General features: G+C 40.5%; 1 protein-coding gene across 7 annotated transcripts in view; it reads right to left on the reverse strand.

Moving 5' to 3' along the window:
- LOC148026603 (uncharacterized) overlaps window positions 1–23,807 on the reverse strand; it is a 72,030-nt gene that overhangs the window by 15,077 nt on the left and 33,146 nt on the right. For 6 of the 7 annotated variants that reach the window (XM_087691044.1, XM_087691049.1, XM_087691050.1 and 3 more), the window contains exon 2: window positions 10,790–10,890. In XM_087691044.1, coding sequence (XP_087547170.1) covers window positions 10,790–10,890 — 101 coding nt within the window. Of the gene's footprint in view, window positions 1–10,784; window positions 10,891–23,807 lie in introns of those variants that run through there. The other variant, XM_087691048.1, reaches the window with a different exon arrangement.

Raw genomic sequence — 23,807 nt, forward strand, 5'->3', positions numbered from 1 at the left:
AAAAATGGAGTTACATCAAAAGAAGCACCGCTATCAACAATCCACGATTGTGGCAAACCATCATGAGCTAACAACAAAGCATCTATCACATCTGTTTTAGTGATATACATATCCTCCACTGTCATGGCAAGCAGATCTGAAAATGCAACCAGCAAATCAGCATCTTTATCATCTTCTATTTCCTCAATAACAACACTAGATACCACATTTGCTTTTCCTATCTCTTTAGGGTAGAGCTGCCATACTTGTCATTCTTTTTGCCTTTTATATTTACCTACTTCTTGCATTCTTGTTCCTTTTTATAGAACCTGCAATCAAGCTTTTTATGCCCTTTGCGACCACATTGATAACAAGTTACATCTTGCTGTTTTTCCTTGCTTTTGCTGCGATTTTCGTTTTTATTTACAGCATTGTATCTTTTTTCAGTTCTTCCTCTTACTCGTTTTAACGGGTCAAACATTACAACTTGGTCGAACTTCATGAGGCATGTCCTTGACTCAAAGAACCTATGGAATCTTGTAGAGAGCTTGAAACCCTAACCTGATACCGCACTTGTTCCATACGAGATCGTCCACTCCTGAAAGGCTAGGAATGCCTTTGCTATTATCGAACTGATGCAAGGCTTATTGCCTAAGTTTCATTCTCAGCTTCAGCATTTTGACTCAGCGTCAGAGCGATGGGCACACTTGACTAACTGCTATGCAACTCGGGATAGGACCCATCCAATAAATCTTGAGCATGAGCTTCAGAATTTCAAATTCTCTAACCGGGATGACTTGACTATCAAGTTGGCTGAGTATCGGTGTCTCCTTGCCGAATTTTCCATTACAAGGACTCCTAAGTCCTTTAATGATCATGTCACATTGTTTCTTAACAAGCTGCCACGTAAATACTTCAATTTTGTGCAACAAGTGGTTTCTCTACCCAATTTACCCACATTCTATGAATTTGAGTGTCGACTATTGCATTATATACACTTATTCGATTAGTTTCATATGAATAATCCCTCAGAGGGGACTCTTGTTGCTTATTCTCAAGGAGCAGCAAGGAAAGGGTAAACAAAATCAAACTTCAAATCAAAATCAAAAACAAGCAAGGGCATCACGAGGAAACTCCCAGTCTCAACTCAAATCCAGGTGGCAGAATGTACCTAAGAAGAATAGGCATTGTCAACATTGTCAAAAGGCTGGCCATCTTGACAACAAGTGTCGATCAAGGGCAAGAGGCACAACACCAAAACCCAAGTCACAGTCCCACGTCCCTCAGTCAGGCAACCCCCATCAGGGGAAACAGTGATGGCAAGGGGCAGTGGAAAGGTCAAACTCACACTGCCACCAATCAGCCATCTCAATCAATAGCGTTCTCACTCCAGAGGGCTTGTTTGAGTGGTTTGCAGCAGAGGCCCACATCGTCTCCGTAGAGACATCCAATATGAGTCTCATCCACATCGGTGAGTTGCCTCCCGACAAGGTTACCGCTTAGGCCTATTCGTCACAGTCGAGCACATCAGCACCTGTTTGGATTGTGAACAGTGGAGCTACACATCACATGACTCCTATAGAGGACATTTTCCATACCTGAGCCCCTGCAATCGAGTAGGTCTGCGTAGGAAACAACTCCTCAATCAAGATCCAAGCTCAAGGTTACATCAATTCTGCCACTAACAAGGGTCCAGATCTGGCTTCACTGGACAATGTATACTATGTCTCGCAACTTGGGGTAAACTTGTTATCTGTTCAACAGCTTTGCCAGTTGGGGCGATCAGTTTTCTTTATAGCGACCACAGTCGAGGTCCTTGACTCTCTAATTGGTTTAGTGATTGCTCGCAATGAGGCACAACCTAATGGCCTATACCACATGACCCATTTTCGTACCGAGCCGACAGTAGCCGAGGGCTGCGTGTTCACATTGATCTTTGTGGACCCACATCCACTATTGCCTTGAACAACACGTTGTACTTCTTTTTTATAGTAGATGATCATTTGAGATACATGTGGGTGTACTTCCTTGAGCATTAGTTCGATACTTTCAAATATTTCTCTGCTTGGGTGCTGCTAGTTCATAACCAGACAGGTCATTGTGCTGGTTGCATGAGGAGTGATAGCGGTGGTGAGTTCATCTCCCACGAGTTTTCCAAGTTTCTACAGCAGCATGGCATCTCTTACTAGCTCACCTCTACCAACTCCCCCTCTCAAAATGGAGTCGTAGAGCGTAGGAACCAAACAACCATGGAAATGGCATGCAGAAAACTTCTTTGGTTATACTAGGCAGGACTTAGCTTACTTAGTCAACATTCTCAGTCAGTATTTCACAGTACCTAGGATGTCACATTGGATTGCATATCTTGGTATGTTGCATTATTTACAGTATACTTATTATTATGGCCTCACTTATGGTTCTAGTTTATGTTTGCAGGGGTACACTGATCTTGATTGAGGGAGATCCTAACACCTAGTGTTCCCATGGCAGCTACCTCTTCACCTTGGGCACAGCTCCCATTTCTTGGTTCCACCGTAAGCAAGAGATGGTGGCAGCTTCCACAACCGAGGTTGAGTAAGGGCTCTCTTCAATAGCACCACCGAGGCCATCTACCTAAGGAGCTTACTAGCAATGCTTCACTTCCCTTGTGACACTCCCACCGTTCTCTACTACAAGAAACAAAGTGCCATTGCCCTTGCAGGCAATCCGATCATCACACCATAGACGCAGCATATGGGAGTCCAGTTCCACTTTTCCAAAGAACGGGTTGAGCTAGGCACTATCCACTTAGAGTTTGTGCCTCCATTAGACAATTTTGCAGACATTTGGACCAAAGCGGTCAACCTACTTCTTCAAATTGACAAGGAGAGGATGCTTCCCTCTTGCTTTTCCTTCCAGTTTCAAAGGAGGCAGCTACTTCTCTTGATAGTGACAGTGATGATGCTGACAATTTTTAGACATTCATTCATTCATTCATTTATTCTTTTGTATTATACTTATGGACATTTATAACTTCATCCGCACTCTCAGGATGACATGATTATAAAAGGGCACTTGGGCAAATGAATAATTTTCTTGTGAGCGCACTATCCAAGTGGTATCATTGCATTGCATTTTGCGTGAGAATGACATCTTGCATCTCCCTTTGCATTACCCCATGCATTGGTATTCTATTCACATAAACATGCATCTATGTGCATTTATCGCTTTTCGGTCTTTTGAAGTGGTTGACTCTGAATCCACCATATTTGTGGCATTGCACATGGCAGTTCTCCCTAGCTTGCTTGCTTACTTGCTTTGCTTGTCTTGCTTGCTTCATATCTTTGCTATATTTGTGCCACCCACACCTTAGCAATTTTCCTTCTTCACTAATACCTAGTAATGGTAGGGATAATATGCTTGTTTTGTCAAGATCTTGGGTTTGACCATTCCTTATCGCTCTCCCATTTGGGTCACATATACTCAATAGGATGAAAATAGATTTGAAACCCTCACTTAATGTTAAATCTATTAAAACTACAAAGCTCTCCAAAAAAAAAAATCCATAGTTTATTCCATCCACCTTTGGAGGACTTGGTAGGGCATTGAATAGTCACCATACACCCTTTGTCCGATGCCCTAGCCTCTCTGGGGTAATTCCTTGGGCTCCCTTGGTAAGATAATCATCGCTTTTGTAGTCTTAGTAGGCCACTAAGCAGCCGAGGCACACCCTTTGTTCGATGCTCTGGCTACTTTGAGGTGGAACGCCTTAGGGTAAAAGATAAAGAAACAAAAAAAGGGCTTGGTTGGCCTATTTCTTGTGGCACCATTGTTGAGCCAAAGAGGGGACATTGAGCTAAAAATGCATTAGCTTCACTTAAACAGCCCCAAAACATGCTTAATTAAGGAAGATACTATGTTTATTTAAAAGGAAATGCGTTCCTAGAGAGTGTCTATATCCCATAAGCACAAACCCACTTGGGAGGGCCCAAACTTTCTATAAATAGATATGCTACCCTCCATTCAATCTCAATCTCATTTTTGCAGGTTACAAGTGTTTGCAACTTGCTGCCCACACATTGTTCGCAAAGGACATCGCAGTCCAAGCTTTCCATTGCAATCTTCACTCATTCGACGCCTATTTCCAACCCTTCGTCATCAGTTTGCTGCTATTTCCAACCAAGCGATTGCTGCTCTCCATCATCCAGCTGTCGTACAGATGGACTCCATGGTAGTCCGAAGACTCTCTGGTCATGTTAGATGGAGGAGCAAGTTATGGAGCCCACTCCATCCCATGTCTCAATGTACTAGGCTCGAAAGCATCATTATGATATGTTGAATTTGTGTTCGAAGGTCTTGCCCTCCTATTGTTCTTGCTTCTTACAAAGGGCTTTCCGATCAAAGGTCGAGATTTCATGGAAGAGAACCTTGCTCTGATACCATGTGAAGAAATATCCTAATGCAAAAACATAAACTAAAGTGTATGACAAAGCATAAACTCAGAAGAACCAATTAGGGTTAGGATAACACAAAGATAAAAACAGTGAAATTGAATGAATGAATGATTATTGAATATACAATGCTCATGTAGTGAACAAACCGTGCAGGAATGAAAATTGTACCCCGAATAGTCATGTCATAAGAACCGATGCAGAGGTGTTGAGTAGGAGAGAGTATTATACTCTTAACGGATCCCGAAACACAACAAAGGCAACCTCTAAGAGTCGAACACCAGCAAATGCAGCCACAGAAAGCTAGATCTGATCCAAATAGGCAATGAGGAGAGAGAAAGACCAAAAACACAGGTACCTGAGGAGAGAGAAAAGCTAGGCAACAACAGCTGGAGACTGAAGGCGACAGGAAGTGTAGGCAACAACTAGAGAAGAGAGAAACTTAGCAAACACAAAATCTGGATGATGGAGATAGTGTCTAGATGATTGCAACAGCTCCATCAAGTAACATTGGTAATAAACATAGCTCCAAAAGATCCAGGCGACAGCTCCAAATGAAGGTGATAGCCAATGGGTAAAAATGGAGGCTGGAATTAGGCGCCAAATGGTAGCATACAACAAGGGAAAGGTTTGACTACGATGTCCTCCGCAAACGAGGTGTATGGAGCAAAGATAATACCTGAAACCTACAAAAACGAGATTGAGGCTGAATGGAGGGCAGCCGGCCTATTTATAGAAAGTTTTGGGACCTCATATTGCACATCATTTTAAAACTCTCTCCAAATTAGAGATTTAATTAATTAAGCATTTTTAGGACTATTTAAGAGGCTAATTCAGCATGTAATGCTTATTTTAGCTCAACAACTTGAACATTTGATTAAAAATTAATCTAAATGTTAAGTAGAGCAAACAAAATTTCACATCTTCGTGACACGCTACTATGTTGCAAAGGATGCCCATTTGGTTGATTTTATGGAAGTAGATGATTATGATGAGCATGTGTTCATGAGCTTACTATTAGATGATAATGAGCCTACTTCCTTGGACCAAGCTCAGCAAGATGTACATTGGATACAAGCCACGTAAGAAGAGTTAGACTCTATTGTCACTAACTCTACATGGATCTTCTGGATTTACCACCTGATAAGAAGGCAATTGGTACGAAATGGGTTTTTAAACTCAAACGCAAGGCTAATGGTACTATTGACATGTACAAAGTACGATTGGTGGCAAAAGGCTATGCATAGAGAAAGAGCATAGATTATGAGGAAACCTCTGCTTCTACATTCTGTATCAATACAGTGAGATATGCAATTGCTATGGCTGAAAATTATGGTTGGAAAGTACATCAGTTGGACATAAAGATAGTATTTTTGAATGGGAATCTACATGAGGATGTTTATGTTTCAAAACCTCCAAGGTTTATGGTTAAGGGAAAAGAGCACATCGTTTGCAAGTTGTGTAAGACTCTTTATGGCCTCAAGCAAGCTCCTCGTGCATGGTACTCCAAAATCAATGTCCAACTACTCCCACTCTATACATTAAGAATGAAGGAGGAGACTTGTTGATTATCATTCTTTATGTGGATGACATGCTGCTCGCCAAACATAAAGAGGATAAAATTGCAGATTTCAAGGCTGAATTGAAACATGCATTTGCTATATCAGCCATGGGTTGTCTACACTATTATTTGGGGATTCAATTCACCCAAAATCAGCATGGCATCATCATGCCTCAATCACAATATATTGACAAGCCTTTACATAGGTTTAACGTACAAGGTTGCAAACCTATGTGTACTTCCATGGACCAAGGTTGTCTATGCATGATAGTGAAGAGATGTCTAATGTTGCAATTTACAGCTAACCTATTGGCTGTCTTATTTATCTTTGCAACACATGCCTAACATTCAATGTATAGTATCTCAAGTGAGCAAGTATATCATAGCCCACAGACCATACATTAGCAAGCTGTTAAACAGATCTTTAAATGTTTGCAAGGTACTCAATCACAAGCATTATTATTTCCCAGGGGGGACCACAGGCTTACAATGATTCAAATTGGGATGGTGATTCAGACAATAGGCAATCTACTAGTGAACATTGTTTCTTTCTAGGCCGTTCATGCATTTCATGGCTACGTAAGAAACAATCTACAATGGCTACCTCATCTTGTGAGGTTGAGTATAGGGCAATCTTCACGACATCAATAGAATGTGTATAGCTACGCAAATTGCTAGTTGATCTACATATGACATTGGAGGGTCCTACGCTCATTCTTTTTGGCAGTCAAAGAGCTATTGCAGTAGCACGAAATCCAGTGTTTCATGCTCACACAAAGCACATTGAGGTGCATTACCACTATGTCAAAGAGAGATGCTATGCAAGAGAGATCACCTTGATGTATGTACCCACACAGGAAAATGTTGCAAACATTTTCACCAAAGCATTACCATGTGAGAAGTTTGAGGCTTTTCAAAAGTCCTTGAACTTATTACCCTTTGATGATTGATCATCCTTGTACTTCATCACATTGGCACTATAAGGGGGTGTTAGAATTCACCAATTCTAGGTAGTGCCTATGTAATTTATGTGGTGTGGACATTTATTAAAGTGTCAATGTAGTGTATGTGTACCTAGTGTCTTTAGACATTAAAGTAGTGACACTAGGGACTAGAGTAAGTTAGTCTAACTCTAGTTAGTTGGTGGAAGGCTGGTTAGGTCAACCCATGACCTAAACTAGTGTTGTGCTTTCACTCTATCTTTTCAATTCAGCAAGTACATGCTCTACTCTCTTGCTTCAGCTCACTCACTATCACTGTCTCTCATTTCTCTCTCCTCCATAGCTGGTGCATTTCTCATAACATGCAAGGACCAATTTCACAAATTCCAATATTGCAATTGATGTCATAATTTCGTCTAGTACCCAATCCATCTGTTGCTTGAGAGTGACTTTCCATTCATTAGGATATCCCAAGTGTCTAGCAATCTCATGTTGTCATGGAATTAGGATTTGGTCACAAATTGACACATGTAAGTCATGGGCTATGTTTGGATGCAACTACCCATGCATCATTGGTGAAGACCTATCAATGCCCTAAACTTTGGCTGGATTTGTAAGACATGGCTACCCCTTGAATGCTTTCTTACATGCTAATGCTACACCCCATTGTTCTTATACATGGATAGGCTCACATATGTGGGATTGGTACATGGATTGCTTTTACCGAAGTTTCGTAGTTCAGGTTTACATCAATGAATCTTTCATGGTAAAGACATGGACATGCTTGAATATGCAGAAATGCTAGTATTAGGTGCCAAAATTTTCCTAGGCATATACTGATGATCCTTTTTCATGCCCAAAAATGAACCTCACAATGTCATAATCTTTTGGATACCCTATGTGCATTTGGATTGGTAGCTTGTGGCTGCGAATTGATTTTGCGAAATCCCAGCACCTTCGAGATATTGTGATCGGCACATTTTGCTATGATCAGAACGTACTTTGCATAGAAATTAAATCCCAATGCACCAATATCAATGCTTTTTACAAAAGTACTTGCATAATCAACATATCTCACTGAGTATATTTTGCAAACTCAACATCAATAAGGGTGTCCAGTATGTCCTGTCTACACATGTAGCTGTGCATGCACACATCGTTACACTTCAAGCTATCATTGACATGGGAAAAGCACATGGGAGGCAAATATATTGTTGCTTTTTGGATTATCGCAAAGCATTTGATATGATAAGACAGGCTGATGCAAAGACTATAGAAGCTTGGGGTCCTTGTTGAAAATATGTGGTGGTATCACATTGTGTGGCTAAAAACTGAAATCCTCCTACCTCAGGTTGTATGCAAGAATAAAAATCAAAAGGTTGTTGTTCTAAGTGTCAAAATGTTTGAGATGTACCTAGGATACTTTAAATGCTAGGTGATTAGAAAAAATAAGTGACTTATTAAACCTTACCCTAAAATAAACAGAAAAAGAAACTTAGAAAGTAGGTGGATTAGAATAATCCCACAAATGCAACAACTCAATGCATGCCGAAGATACACACAAGAGAAAGCTCAAGGCTGAGAAGAGAAGCAGTGATACAACCCAAGCAGCTCCAATCGATGGACAGCAAGGAAGTACGAGCAGCTACAAGAAGAGATTGAAGCAACGAAGGTGACTCAGAGAAAGAAGGCAAGATAGAGGAAGAGGAGAAAGAAGAAAAGGAAGAGGAGAAACAGGCTGCTAGATTCAGCTTTGGTGAGCAGAGAGAAGTAGGCAAACTGGTTCCAATTTGATCGTTACATGTATAGCCAGGAGTTGGAACTTGTGAGTTGAGTTACAATCTCCCTCGCTTTTGCACAGCTTCTGTACTTTTGTGTATGATTGATGCAGTTGTGGAGCCTCCCTTCTTATCCACCTCATACATCAAATTACCAGTCGTAACTCTTGATAGTGCTTTGAAAATTCTAAAAACTATAGCTAGTCTGCTCCTTCTCTTTCTGAGACTATCCATCTTGTATTTTCTGAGAAGACTTGTGAGTTTCAGACTCACGACGATGAGTTCCATCATATGAATGAAAGAGTGAGATCCTCTCCTTGTCAGTTTGTTTCTACCGGTAATAAATAATTGCAGGCAACCTGCATACTCTTTGTTGCCTGAGTTAAGTCAGATTGTTCTTTCTGACCAGTGTCAGACATCCCATGTTCTTTATTGCAGTGATTACTGAATATGTTAGAGTTTGCAGATTTCAGATACCCATCCATGTACATGCAGTGAAGTATAAATTGCTGTTAGATTATCTGCTCCCATTCTGAATTCACTGGTTTCATATTTTGTGATCAATGTTATACATCATGCTCTACATGATTGGGATGCTGGATATAAATATCACTAATTGAGGTGTCCCCGTCTGGAGAGGAGTGCATGATTATGGGTTACATGGTTGTTTACAAACAGCCTTCGGAGAGTCTTACCTCCCTAGTGATACAGGAAATATAGTACTGGTCTCGGTTTTCAGAGGTTGGACAGTGCTCTACGTAGCCGGCCTCTTCTTGGTCTTCTTGTATGTCAGCTAGAAAGGGCTTTCCTTTATCTCATCATAACATCAATCAATGTGACAAGATTAGAGCTTTGACCAATGCGCTTAGTCCCACTAATGCATATTAAAATAATCTTAAGAATTTCATAAGTGGATAATGAGCTAGGCATGTGTTACACTTACTAAAACTTAGCAATTTATTCAAAAAACTAGTCATGCAAGTCTAGGAGGTAAATCACCACAGCCCTACCCATGTTATTTAGCATCTTCTCTATTTGCTAAACCTCAATAATCATATCACACGAATGGGTTTAACATCACTGGACAAGTCCAAGATCCAAGAGGGATGACAAGGGAGATGACGAGCACCATTGCAAACTCTCACCCACTCTCTTGGGGCTATATACTATTTTCAATTGCAGTTGAATCATCCATATCAATCAATATATATCATATTGTTTGTACAGCACTGTTCATGGTTTTAACCAATCAACTCAATGTACCAGCATATTATCCCTCTTAGAATAAATAGCTTCCATTATTCTATTGGTTAATGGCACCTTAACCATTCAATTGCAATTAAAGCATCCATGTCCAAAGATCTGGTCTGTTTTATTGACAAGAATATTTATAAAGTACTGAATCAAACATGCAACTAGTTTGAATCACTTTGCAGCATATTTAATTGATTCAAAGCAATATATATGCTGGGGACTTCTAGTACCAAAAGGTATAAACAGCACATCATTTCCCAAAGGTGATGTTGCATCATAACCTCTTTTACACTAGTACTTTGCAAGTAAAAGGACTTTCATGAAGCAGCGTTAGAAATCAGTATTAAGGCAAAAGAAGTTTACAAATTTCTAATTCCTTTCTTTCCATAAAGTTGATCATCTGCATAATTGAAGAAATTTTAGCCAAGAAACTTTTCCTCTCATAAATTTAACTTCATGATTTGATTTCCTTGCTCTCCCTTCTATGGATCTCTTAAGAACTTAAAAAGATACATCATTCTTTACACTTGAAAGATATATCAGTTTTACCAACACTACCTTTCATAGCAGTCAAGAACCTACGCTAATTGGAGCTGATCAGTACCCATACTAGAAGAAAGAGATAATATTGTATGCTATACCAGAACAAATACAGAATCACTTTAACATGGTACTATGTGCATGCGTTCACTTCCAAGAATATGTTTAGCTGGCTTTGAAATATCAGCATATCTTGCATAGCTACATTTCCTCATAAGAAATATAAGTGAAAAGAATAGAAGATCTTCCTGAATATGAATTGCTGTGATCCTCGGTATTTCCAAAAGATGGTCTTCCATACCTTACCTGGATTTTGAGACAATGGATTGTCGATGTCTGCTAATGACCTATGGGGCTCCTCCATGGCATGAGGATCAACTAGCAGTCTTCTTCTGAGTTCTGCATACCTGCAGAGGACGATAGGCTCTCAGAAATTGATACCCAAAATTTGAACTGATGCAAACATGCAGCTATAACTTCAGCTTGTGAAAGAGAGCACCAATCAGATGGGCACTCAGGGAAACAGTAAACAAATGAGTAAATCAAGTACAGCAACACAAATGGATCAAAATATTCAAAAGCTAACAGATATGTTTCTTTCCTGGGTTAACAAATTCTTCACAGTTTGCTTCTTGGTTACAGTCATCTTGATCAGGGTGGTTTCGCACAATTCATACAGTACATTCAGTATGCAACTATGCACAGTATGGAACATACACAAAACTTTTAATAATAAAACATATTGTTTCATAAGTTCATTGAAAAATACATATAAATATATATATAAAATCAGCTTGCACGCATAAAACATGCAACTTAAAGAGAGATCATGGAAAGGGAGAAGGAGAGGGAGTATGGATGAATGTGAGAGAAAGTGGGAGGGGAAGAGGGGGTGTGGAAGAAAGTGTGAGAGGGAGAGGGGGGTGGAGAGGAGAGGAGAGGAAGAGAAGGCATGGATGAAAGTGGGAGAGGGAGAGGGAAAGACAAAGAGGGAGAGGGAGGGAGAGGGGATTAAAGCATAGATGAAGCTTGAATGGAAGGTGGATGATGAGATGAGAGGAGGGCTGCCCTTTTATAAGGGCTGAGGTGAGAGAAGACTGGAAGTCTGAATGAGAAGTGGAACTTGAAAGATGAAGTTTGGAAGAGGAGAGTGGGTAGGAGGAAGAGAAACAATGGCTGAATAAATGGTCAGATCACTTTAGCAATGGCCACTTTTTAAAGCAGGGTGCAACAGTCAGTTTAATGGTTGACCGCATGAATGCACGCATACCATACAGAACAGTACCATGCGGAACATTCCGAACACCCACCAAATGCAACCCTGATCTGATGAAAACTGATGGGCAGAGGAGTACAGACAGTGAAGAGACAATGAATGCAAGAAGAAGGCAACATCGCTCCTATGCTGAAGATTTCAACAACAGAACTGGAATAATGAAAACTGTTGTACAAGTCATGAGTGCCTAATAGATAGGCACAGAAGCAAAAGATGATCCAACCTAAATGTAGAAAATATGGGCAGACCTGTGCGGCCATAAATGCAGCTTATCTGCCACATGGTAAGGCAGATAAAATACCCACTAGACGTAACCAATAAAGGGGCCCAAGACATGGGCCATAACACATTGACTTTGACCAAATATGGAGCTTGACATGCTCGATCTCAACATCCCCTTTTAGCAACACATGAGGGTACAAGAGCCCAAACAAATTAGGGCTACAGCCTTCCAAAGCTTTCCTTGCCTTCCAAGTTCCAGTATTGCAGATGAGCATACTCATCAGAGGAACCCCCTATGGGATTTCAGTAGAGCTTTTTTTGGCCTCTTGTAACACCAAATATACATTAAACTCCACTTGAAAAAAACAACCCACAATCTTTCAAACTTCCAAAATGACTTGAAATGATGGGGCACCACCCTTGAGAAAGCAAGGAACTTGGTTATTCAATTAGAAACAAGATCTTGATAAACAACTCCTGGACACACAGTTGCATACACATAATCATGACACGTACCATAGTTGCATGGGATGGGAAATGGAAACAACTGACGGGAGTGGGGACAGCCATGAATTGCAAATCCATGGGACTGTATAGTCACATGGAGTAGATATCGCTATCTATCTCGACAAATCACTATGGGCTGTGGCTGTGGAAATCCAGCCTCAGCCATCATCCTCCGCAACCAAACAATTGTTAGAATTTCTTGTAGTCATGTTGGTGATCTCCTAGTTGTGAGTTCTGCCACAGTCTAACAAAGACAGAGGAGCTCTGACAGCCTTCAATGCATTTCCATTTCAAATTCCAATGTTCTCAGTCAGTTTGTAGCTGTAATGAGACCTTCTGGACTGAGTGCATTTCATTTATGACACATAGCAAGCTGGGTGGCAGTTTGGTCACCTCCTCAGCCAGTATGTATGACCAGTTGACATATTGGCCAACATTTTCGTCATATTTGGCAGCAGGTCAGCCAGTTTCCCTATTTAAAGCTAGCTGCCACCTTTGCAGCCTGCACATCACATTAGTTGTCACCCGGGCACATGCGCATGCACACACACTCTCTCTCTCTCTCTCTCTCTCTCTCTCTCTATAATAGGTAATTGTATTAATTACGAAAAAAAAATACGAGATTGAAATTTTACAAGATGCAAGATGGCTCTAAGCCATCATGCATACTTCTTATGAAGAAGGACAAAAGTCACACGAGAAAAGAATAGAAAAGAGCACAGAAATCAGGGCAAGGTCACTGAGGAGACCGCCTGACGTCAAGGTACTAAATCCTATGTAGACAAAGTATCACCATGCTTAATAAGATCAAACTACCACTGAAGAAGTCCTTTCAGCTTCACAACATGACTCTAGATGCCTGAGGCGACATCAAAAATGAATACATTGTGCGTGACCCAAATATGCCAGCAGCCCCAGAATCTGAGAAAATGAAATAGAATATTCATATGGGTTTGCACCAGACCATGATGCTTAGACTTACCAAAAAACCAATCAAAAGGACCCATCCTTGTGCTCACCACAGCATGGTGTCGGAGCGTATATTGTCAAAGGCATTAATTGCGGGGGTTATGACAAGAAGGATACAGAAATTTAAGACCCAAAAGAATAAGAAAAGAGAGGAATTGAATCAAGTTCAAACACAGAACATTAAGATAGGAACCCTCAGAAAATCCTTTGATTCAATCTTTATATGTCAGAGTTTGTCACATACAATCATTGCATCCACTCAAGTACAAGCACATAACCCAAGCTCTAAGACTTTGACTCAAAGAACACCATGTTCATTAACATAACCCTGCATTACATAGGCGTACTCAAATGATTTTGGCTCCAAAATTATACATTAACTATCAAACAATGTCATATATGGCAGCCCCTATATACATTAACTATCAAACAATGTCATATATGGCAGCCCCTATCAAATCGGGAATATTGCCAAGCTTCAGCATACATTAAATCCTGCTAAAACCCTATATGGGGACCGAATTAGTGCTTTAGCCTTGCTATGACAGTTTTATTACAGCAAAGGAAAAAAATCCCGATGCTGTCCCCAATTTTCATAAAACCATGTACTTTATTCTAACAATGTTTTGTCATCCCTAGAGCACCAGATGCATGAAGGAGATGTCTCTAAAGCCCTAAAACGACCTGAGAAACCTTTGTTATAACAAATACCCTACTAGTTACTGTTATTACAGTAGCAAAAATGCAAGCCTTTGCTCCTCCAATCCTTCATAAAGCCATGGATTCTTATTCTAGCAATGATCTAACAACAATAGAGCATTGTATGCATAAAGGAGATGCCCTGGAAAACTTAGAATTACCTTGCGAATGCTTTATGACAGCAGATACCCTACTCGTTACTATTTTTACAGTAGCCTACACTGTCCAAGATCCAACTTCTAAGCATCAAGCAACTCCCAGCATGTCATTGGGTCCACTCCCATTGAGTTTCTCTCTTGTTTCATCTTTCCAATGAGCTATGGTGGCCTCTTCAAGAGCTTCAAAACTCAATCACGTTTTTTATTTTTTTGGCTACTGCCCTTGTTTTCTTTTTCCCACTTTTTTCTCTTTTTCCAGCCTCATGTTCCCCTCCCTAAAGTTTTGGCATAAGAAACCTTAAAACAAGTCACTTACTTCATTAACTTAGACCCTATGTACACAAACTTCCTCTTCCCAACTTGTGTGACTCGACTCCAACATTTCACCTAATCTCGACCTTGGCATGTTCACCTCCTGTCTTTTCATGCATTGGCAAGTAATTGCAGTGAGGAAATAATTGGCAAATCCTGCCTTTTACTATCCCAGATGCAAACCATGGAAGAATTTAATATATGACTTGTCATATGCTTTCACGATATAGACAAAAAATACTCTGACACCAATGTCTAAGCGTATACTTCCAAAGACCTTAACTGCACACCCCAAGGGGTGTGATGAGAAGAGTACAGAGATTTAAGACCTGAAAGAACAAGAAAAGAGAGGAACAGAATCAAGTTTAGACACAAAACATTGAGATAGGGATCCTTAGAAAATCCTTTGATCCAATCTTTATATGTCAGAGTTTGTCAGATACAATCACTGCATCCACTCAAGTACAAGCACGTAACCCAAGCTCTGAGACTTTGACTCAAAGAACACCCTATTCAGTGACATAACCCTACATTACATAGCCTTACTCAAATGATTTTGGTTCCAAAACTATGCATGAACTGTCAAACAATGTTACATATGGCCAGCCCCTTCAATCGGGCATATTACCAAGCTTCAGCATACACTAAATCCTGCTAAAACCCTGTATGGGGACCGAATTAGTATTTCAGCCCTGTTGCTGAGAAAAAGAATCCCCATGTTGTCCCAAATATTCATAAAACCATATATGCTTATTCTAACAACATTTTGTCATCCCCAAAGCACCAAAGGCATGAAAAAGATGCCTCTAAAGGGCCTAGGACACCCTAAGAAACAATTGTTAGAGTAGATATCCTACTGGTTACTATTATTACAGCAGTGAAAATGCCTTTGCTCCTCCAATCCTTCATTAAACCATGGATTCTTATTCTAGCAATAATCTAACAGCAATAGAGCATCATATACATAAAGGAGATGCCCTGGAAGACTGAGAATCACCCTATGAATGCTTTATGACAGCACATACCCTGCTGGTTACTGTTATTACAGCAGCATACACTATCCAAGATCCAACTTCTAAGCATCAAGCAACTCCCAAGATGTCATTGGGTCCACTCCCATTGGGTTTCTCTCTTGTTTCAGCTTTCTCATGAGCCATGGTTGCCTCTCCAAGAGCTCCAAAACTCAATCACCTTTTTTTATGCTGCTGCCCTTGTTTTCTTTTTCCCACTTTTTTCTCTTTTTCTAGCCTCACGTTCCCCTCCCTAAAGTTTTTGCATGAGAAGCCTTAAAACAAGTCACTCACTTCATTAACTTAGGCCATATGCACACCAACTTCCTCTTCCCAACTTGTGTGACTCAACTTGAACATTCCACCTAATCTCGACCTTGGCATGCTCACCACCTATCTTTTCATGCATTGGCAAGTAACTGCAATGAGGAAATAACTGGCGAATCTCGCCTTTTACCATCCTGCATATAAACCATGGAAAATTTTAATATAAAACTTATCAAATGCTTTCATGGTATAGAAAAAAAATCCTCTGATATCTTCCCCCTCCAAACTTGCACATCCTCCGACATATGCCAGAGTCTCAAAAATTTGCAAATTCAGAGCCTTTACCATCCATCAACATGTCCTCTTCTTCCTCCTCTTCCACACTATCATGTGTAATACATATATCTAGCTCATGTAGCTCATATGTAGTAGCATCCCACCTCTTAAAGAGCTTGATCCGCTTCCTGGCTATAGGAATCTTCAATGCTATCCCATCCAATTCACCGAGTGAATAGGTAGCATCGTCATATATCTTTCTTATCACATAGGGACCAAATCAATGCTTTAAAACTTTCTAAATAGCACTGTGCTGATTATCCAAACTGCTATCATAAATCAGCACTCAATCTCCCTCCTATATGACTCTTGGTCTGAGTCTGCCTCTTGTCAAACCTTTTCTTATTCTTAAGCCTTACTACCCTCAACTTTGCCACTACTGCCTCAATGTCCTCTGGCCTTCTTTCTAACTATCTGATTTGCAATACTAGCAATTCTTCTCTTCTCAACCCTTCTTCCCACGGCAATACACTCCATGTAGCTGCCACCTCCTTCATGGGCATAATGGGCTTCTAACCATACATTAATTTAGCTAACGTATAACCTATTACAGCACTGTGTGTGGTTCTATCGGCCCATAAAGCATAGGGTAGCAACCGTGACCACTCTTTTATCTTTCCTCCACATTATAGGTGCGGTGTCATGGGATTTTATGTTTACAGTGTGAAAAATGGAGATGCTATGGATCATGTAGGTTTACATACTTGGTCTATAGAAGCTTCAGGACAGATCACAGAATAGAATGCAAGGACTCTTTAAGTTTATTAAAGTCACTAAGTTCAGCAAGTCAACTAGATTTGAGCATGGAAAATGGAATAAGACCTGTTAGTGACTTAGGTAACTGAAGAGTGTCTGTGTGAAACTTGAGAGTTGAGTGGGAGTGAACAAGGAGATTAGCGTGATTTGCACCGCAAATCATGGGCGTGGGATGCAGGGACAAAGCTGGACCATAGGTGGAGCTACCAAGGGCATGCAACTGAAGTTCCACTCAAAAACGAGTAAGAGGAAGGAGGGGAAGGTGAGGTGTATCTATGGCATGCATTTTGGGGGAAAAAAAAAAGGAGAGCTATGGTGCTGTCCTGAACAGGAAAGAAGAGGGAATCCATGACCAGCAAGGTTTCTTCTTGTTTCATCTTCATTCACAAGGCTTTTATTGATGCCCAAAGCTTGAATCTTGCCCCGGAACTAACATACCATTTGGGGCAGCCAAAGGAGTGATTTTTCTTGGTCTATGGGCTGTTTTGGACTGTTCAAAACTTTCATAAACAGGGCAGCCCACGGTCCACTCAATTTGGAAGAGCTTGCAAGTGATCTAAAGGCATGTATGCATTGGACAAGGTCCCTAAACAACAGGGCAAACTTGGGCACTCATTAGAGGAGCTTATGATTGGATTTGTATGCATTTTGAAGCCTTGATTGAGAGCTGGAATATACTGTTATTGATAGGTTATTGACAGGGCTGAAATACTTCATTAGCTTTGACAAGGATTTGTCAAAAGTATTTGATATATGTCCTAATTGTAAAGGCTTCCACCACTATTAGATTGAAGCTACATGTACTTTTTTTAGGTGAATACCTATGATAGTCAATGGATGACAGCAGCATGGATCATGGATTATGTTCATGGGTTATGTTATATATTTGTGTATGAGCTAGGCTATTGTTTCAGTGTGTCTTGGGCTTCAATCCTCCCTTATTTGGATGTATTCGGTTATGAGCTATGATTATGAGCTAATATCTTCCATGTATGACAGGATGCTGAAATAATTTAACTAGATTCACCTCTATCAAGTCTCTTCTACATCTCCTATTTAACTAGATTCACCTCTATCAAGTCTCTTCTACATCTCCTATTTCTTTCATTCCCTTCTCTTTTGTCCACCCCTCTCCCTGAATCTCCCTTCACCCTCCTCTCCCTTACCCCCGTGGTAGACTTTTGACCCCAAACGCTCCGACAGCAAACCGAATGCGACACAGTGGATGCCCTGACACATAAGATGAGGCGAAAATCAGCATTCATATGGAAAAAGAACAAAAACGCAGACAAAAATACATGTAAAAACTAATTATGCAAAATCCATCGATCTACCAACGCCTTAATAATAGGCAAATGACCTCTCTCGCTTTTACTATTGCCCTCCAAATTGTAAGCTGAAGTTAGAGCAAGCTTAATCCCCAATCGAGAGAAGAACTCTCAAGCCTTATCAACATCTAACTCTCCTCTATCTCTGTGAAATTTCCCACATGGCCATACCAGCAAAATATCTCTTCCAAGAGAAATGTACACCATACTTGTGTAGTCTTCGTGTGTAAAGCTATTTCTTCTACTTGATTCATCAAATGTTCTCATGCTAGCACAAGGTACCTCATTTGCCAGAGACCTATGGGCATAGTAGCTAAGTCTACTACCCATTCAAAGTGAAAAGACAATGGGTAAGTTGATTGCAATCCATCTTGATGCCTCACAACTAAATACATCTAACAGGTAGTACAAGATTCCACAAAGTGAGCAATGTCTTTATAAATCCCCTGCCACCAATCTCTCTCTTTGATCTATTCAAATGTAGCCCACACACCGCTATGACCAACCCATAAGCTTTCATGAAACTCCTAAATAACATGTACTTGTGTAGCTTTGTCACCAAGAACCCGCAATGGAGATCCTTGCTTATTCTTAGCATGTTTCCATAAATAACCATCTTTCAAGAAAACACCATGTGCCTTCCTCTTTAACCTCTTGAATTCCTCTTCTGTCCATTCTTCCCTCCTCATTAAAAGTGCTGAGATATTGCCCAATTTTTCAGCAAGTCACCTATATATAAGTCTTCCAAAAACACCTCTATAGTACTTATATAGCATCCAAAATGCCATTAGTGTAGTAACATTGTGTACTGCTGAATTTACTGTTACAACACTTTTTCCAGCTAGTTCAGCCGATGTACTTATTCCATTTAATGCTGTCCCTGCATTTATGATAGTTATACCTGCAATTACAGCAGCTGCCAGCTCAACTTTAGCAATAATTTCATCATTTTCAGCAAGAAACTCATCTTCCCCTTTCTCATCCATCATGCCATTTTCATCTTCATACTGTGCTCTTGACAACATGTCTCCCACCACTAGATTATTTCTCCTTGCAATATGCTGAAATTTAGGATTCAATGATTTTATGTATGCAATCCACTGTAACATAGCAAGCAATCTGTTTCAATGACCACATGAGCATGCATAAAATATTCCTTATTACATTTAAGGGCTGTAACAACCCCCCAAAGCTCTCTTTTTCCACTGTAATTATTATTGGTTTCCCTTTTGAGTAATCAACTTTCCTTAAAGTTGGTGCAAATTTTAAGAGCCTATTCCATTTCTTCATAGCTTTTGTGTGTTTTCTCTCTCAATAGAGTCTTAATATTTCCTCAACAACTAATAAAGAGCATCCACTACATGTGCAAAATAAGAATCCATATTAGGTAGAGGACACATGCTCCCAAGAACCTTCGAACTTCTAATACACTAATGCATACATCTTGCATTCTGTCAATCCCATGTATCTTAGCTAGCAATGGCTTTCTCCCATAAGGCCCACATATATGGCCTACAATCAAAACCTCCTCAACTCCAAAACTCACTTTTGGACTGAAAGTGTCAATTGTACCTCTTCCAAACGAACTAATATCTTTTCACAATCATTAATATAGTATGCAACAAACTGTCTACACCCACAAGCATCCAACTTATCATTCCTCTCATCCATTGAACATCCCTTTATCGAAACATCATCCAAGAAGGGCACAGTAAGTTGCAAAATAAAATCCCTAAGCACCTTGTTCATTGTGTTCATCATGCATGCAACCGAGTTTGTCTCACCCTATGAAAGAGTATACATCCTTCCTAATCCTACGGATGTCTTCATTGTTGTGATGTCCCTACTTTCAATAGTCAGTTGAAACTGATCATAGACAAGGTATAAGTCACCCAAAGAATAAATTGCTTGTAAATTCATCTACTATTGGACATGCACCCACATTGCTTATTGTCACTTTATTGATAGGCTGCATATCTTGAATGAACCTCAATGCTCCATTTTTTTTTGGGTGCACTAAACTAGCGATTAGAGTAGGGAGTTGAAGATGATTCCAATATCTTCATGCATATCTTCTCATTCAAGAGTTCCATGAACTTAGGCAAATAAGCTGTAGGTACCCGAATGGACCTCAAATTCCATGGCACATGAAGCACTGTGAAAATCATCATTGGAGACATAATACTCGAGTCCACAAAGCCTATTTCAATTGGCTGAAATGCAAATGCTTTCCCATGCTTGGCCAACATTTGCATGAAACATTCCGTTTCAACAAGCAAGAGAAATGCCTCTCCACCAACTTTCAATTCCTTCAATGTTTACTATAAATTTATGGTCTCTATTCTTCAAATCACGCAAGCTTGACTAGCTGCCTTGGCACCTGCTCATGAATACCCTCACTACCCGGTGGCAATGGCAAAGCAATTGACTTACCTTTCTTATCAAATGTCTTGTATTTTGTTTCTACAATCGCACTAGCCCATTCTTTTACTCGTAACCCTTCCTGCTGATGAAACAATGCTACACCCTCATACATCTCCAAAGAACATACTAAAAGTACCATGTTTTCAATCTCATTTTCAGCATGTACAGCTGCTGAAATTTCAGCCATAGTGTCAATAAAATTCAACCCCTCAAACATGCCCGTAATGCAATCATCTGCAGCCAAAACCTCATATTTTTTTAGCTCTTTTTCAGCTCTTTTGACATACTTCTTTTCAGCTCTATTCATGCTATCAATTCTCTAAAATAGCCCAAAACTACTTACTGTCCAAACATAAAAGCCAATAGTAAAAACAGTTTCCCCTTTACTAGGTGGCAAGAGCTTTCTATAAGCAACACCTCCATAGCCTCCCCTTATGGCAACACCGTCCAAAAACCCTTGAACTATTTGACATTTGACAGTATAAGATAATCTCTAAGCATATCCATACTGCTTATACGAGTATATGATGACCCATCATCAAGCACTTTTGTTTCCATCCTAGTTTGCACAATGTATGGCTGCCCTAAAAATCATTGGATAACTACCAATATCATGCACAAAGAAATGTTGATCATCTTGGACATCCCCTATGGTAACCCAAACATTCCGGCACGCAGCATACAAATCCCCAAACAAGTTATTTGCCGTCCTAATTCTCCATCCAAGATCTACATCAATCAGCCAACCAACATTTTCATACAAGCTTCGTGACATGACATTGATCTCGAACCCATCGTCCAATAATGCAACACATGGAGTTTCCCGCTTGCCAATCTTTACTATAATCTCTGTCGTAGCCCTTGCCCAATATCTACAAGAATAATGGCTGCTAGGAATAAAGCAAGTCTCGTCATCATTATGTGTTTGGTGTTGTGTAACTTGTCTTTGAGCAGTGCTATTTATTAGGACATTTTCAGCCAATATTTTCTCTTTTTTACCCATAATCAATCCATTAGCAGCTTCGGCCCGCTTGCAAATAGCAATGGGATTGTTAGCAAACTACACATTAAGTCCTTGTGAATCCGAATTCTCATCAACCTACAACAAAGCTTGAGTGGTTTCCCCAGTAAACTATCTTTTTCTCTTAATGATGTCTATTGTTTCATCATGGAATTCACACTTGGCAATTCCAAGAACTTCACCAAGTGCAAACCTTGCTATTTACGATTTTCTCCTCAAACACTCTCTTTATGTCTGTGGCAATTTCTATGTCAAACTGCACTTTATAGCCAGGCTGCTTACCTTTCTTTTTCTCATCTTGCCTCTTTTCCTTCACTATATCTTCTGTGACATGCTCAAGACTCACTTTTTCAGCAGCCTTCTCCTACTTTGATTTACTTCATGTCATCCATTTTGAAGTATTTGCAACCTCATCATCTCTTTTTCTCTTTTCCTCAACAACATCATCAATATTCTGCACTTTGGCCAACTATGCATATGCTATAAACGAATCAACCAAAGCATCTCAACCTATTCTACTCCGTATATTTTGCCCAACACATAATAGATCAGCCGTAGATGCTTTTCCCTTTTCCGCAAAATCCAAAGCTTGTGACCATACATCTGATTTCGGAACAACAACCACCCTGGCAGGGACTCCTTTATCTACAAGCCAAAAGTAGATGCATGGACTGCTGAAATTGCATTCTTGATAGTCAAATCTTCCACCAAATCCCACATACCTCCCTTTCCAAAATTCAAGGCAAGAGGCATACCCGTTTCTCGGGCATGAATTTTAATATTTTCCTAATAAATTATCTTACAACCCAAAGCTTCAAGATACGTCTCACAAGCTTGCCACTCATGCTACGAGCTATCACACCACATACACTCTTTGACAAAGCCCTCCTTAAGTGCCTTAGAACCTGCTGAACAACCAAATTTTTCAAGCTTTGCATACTTACGATGTGAGTCACGCAAAGATTTTGTTATCTTCTCAATAACATCATCTCTAGCATAGTTGCCTTCTTACGATGTACGAATGGGTTCATACCGTATGTACTTGTACGGTACCATACGAATTCATACAATATATTTTGATGCATTTTTGCCACCCATCCTACAGATGCAAACCAACTGTCCAGAACCATTTTGGTGCATTTTCGCGAGGTTTGGGGCAGCATCTAGCAAAAAGGCAGGAGTGTTCGACTTGGGACTCATTTGCACACTCTCTCAAGTCTCACTCTCTTCTCAAGGCTCGTCCCTACCCTCTTGTCTCCAAGCATCAACCTCCCACCCCTCCCTCTTCAAGCATCATCTCCTCTTCCCCTCTCCTCTTTCCCCCCATCCCCTCCCTCTTCAAGCATCATCTCCCCACCCCATCCCTCTCAGGTCTTCAAGTCTCCAAAGCTCACACTCTCTCCTCTTCCTCCCATCCCCTCCCTCTTCAAGCATCATTGTGATCCGAGTGACATGTCTTGACTCTCTTCTCTCCATCAAGCCTCGCCTTGACACCTTGGCATCATGACACAAGAGAAGCATAAGGCCTTCAATTTGCATGCCATCCATGTGGAGAAGGACACAAAGAAGTCCAACTTCAACCATTGGACATGCAAGTATTGCAAGAAATGCTACACAAGTGGTGCGACCCAGCTTCTTGAACATCTTTCCAAGACGAGGGGCAAGTTGCCGCATGCAAGAAGATCCCTCGACACATTGCGAAGGAGATTTGGTGACAACACCCACACCTATGCCTACTCGTGAGGAAGCCTCAAATGTAGACGTATCTTCAATCGATACGGGTGAGGCCTCCACCATTGGTGGTGCCAACTCCACATCTGCTTCTACTTCCGGCTCTGGCCTTGGTAGAAGGCAAAGATGTGAGGCTCATGTGGCACCAGAGAGGCAATTCTCTCTCTCTCAAGCTCCCGATCATATGCTTGGATCGATTGCCTTTCTTAGAGAAAGGCAACGACAAGCAGACATTGAAATTGCACGCACGATGATCGAGTGCAATCTTGCATTCAATGTCCTAAGCAATGGAGAAAGATGGTGAGAAC

This window comes from Lygodium microphyllum, chromosome 13 (assembly GCF_053477565.2).
Source record: "Lygodium microphyllum isolate KBCC chromosome 13, Lygodium_microphyllum_v1.1.10, whole genome shotgun sequence".
NCBI lineage: Eukaryota > Viridiplantae > Streptophyta > Polypodiopsida > Schizaeales > Lygodiaceae > Lygodium > Lygodium microphyllum.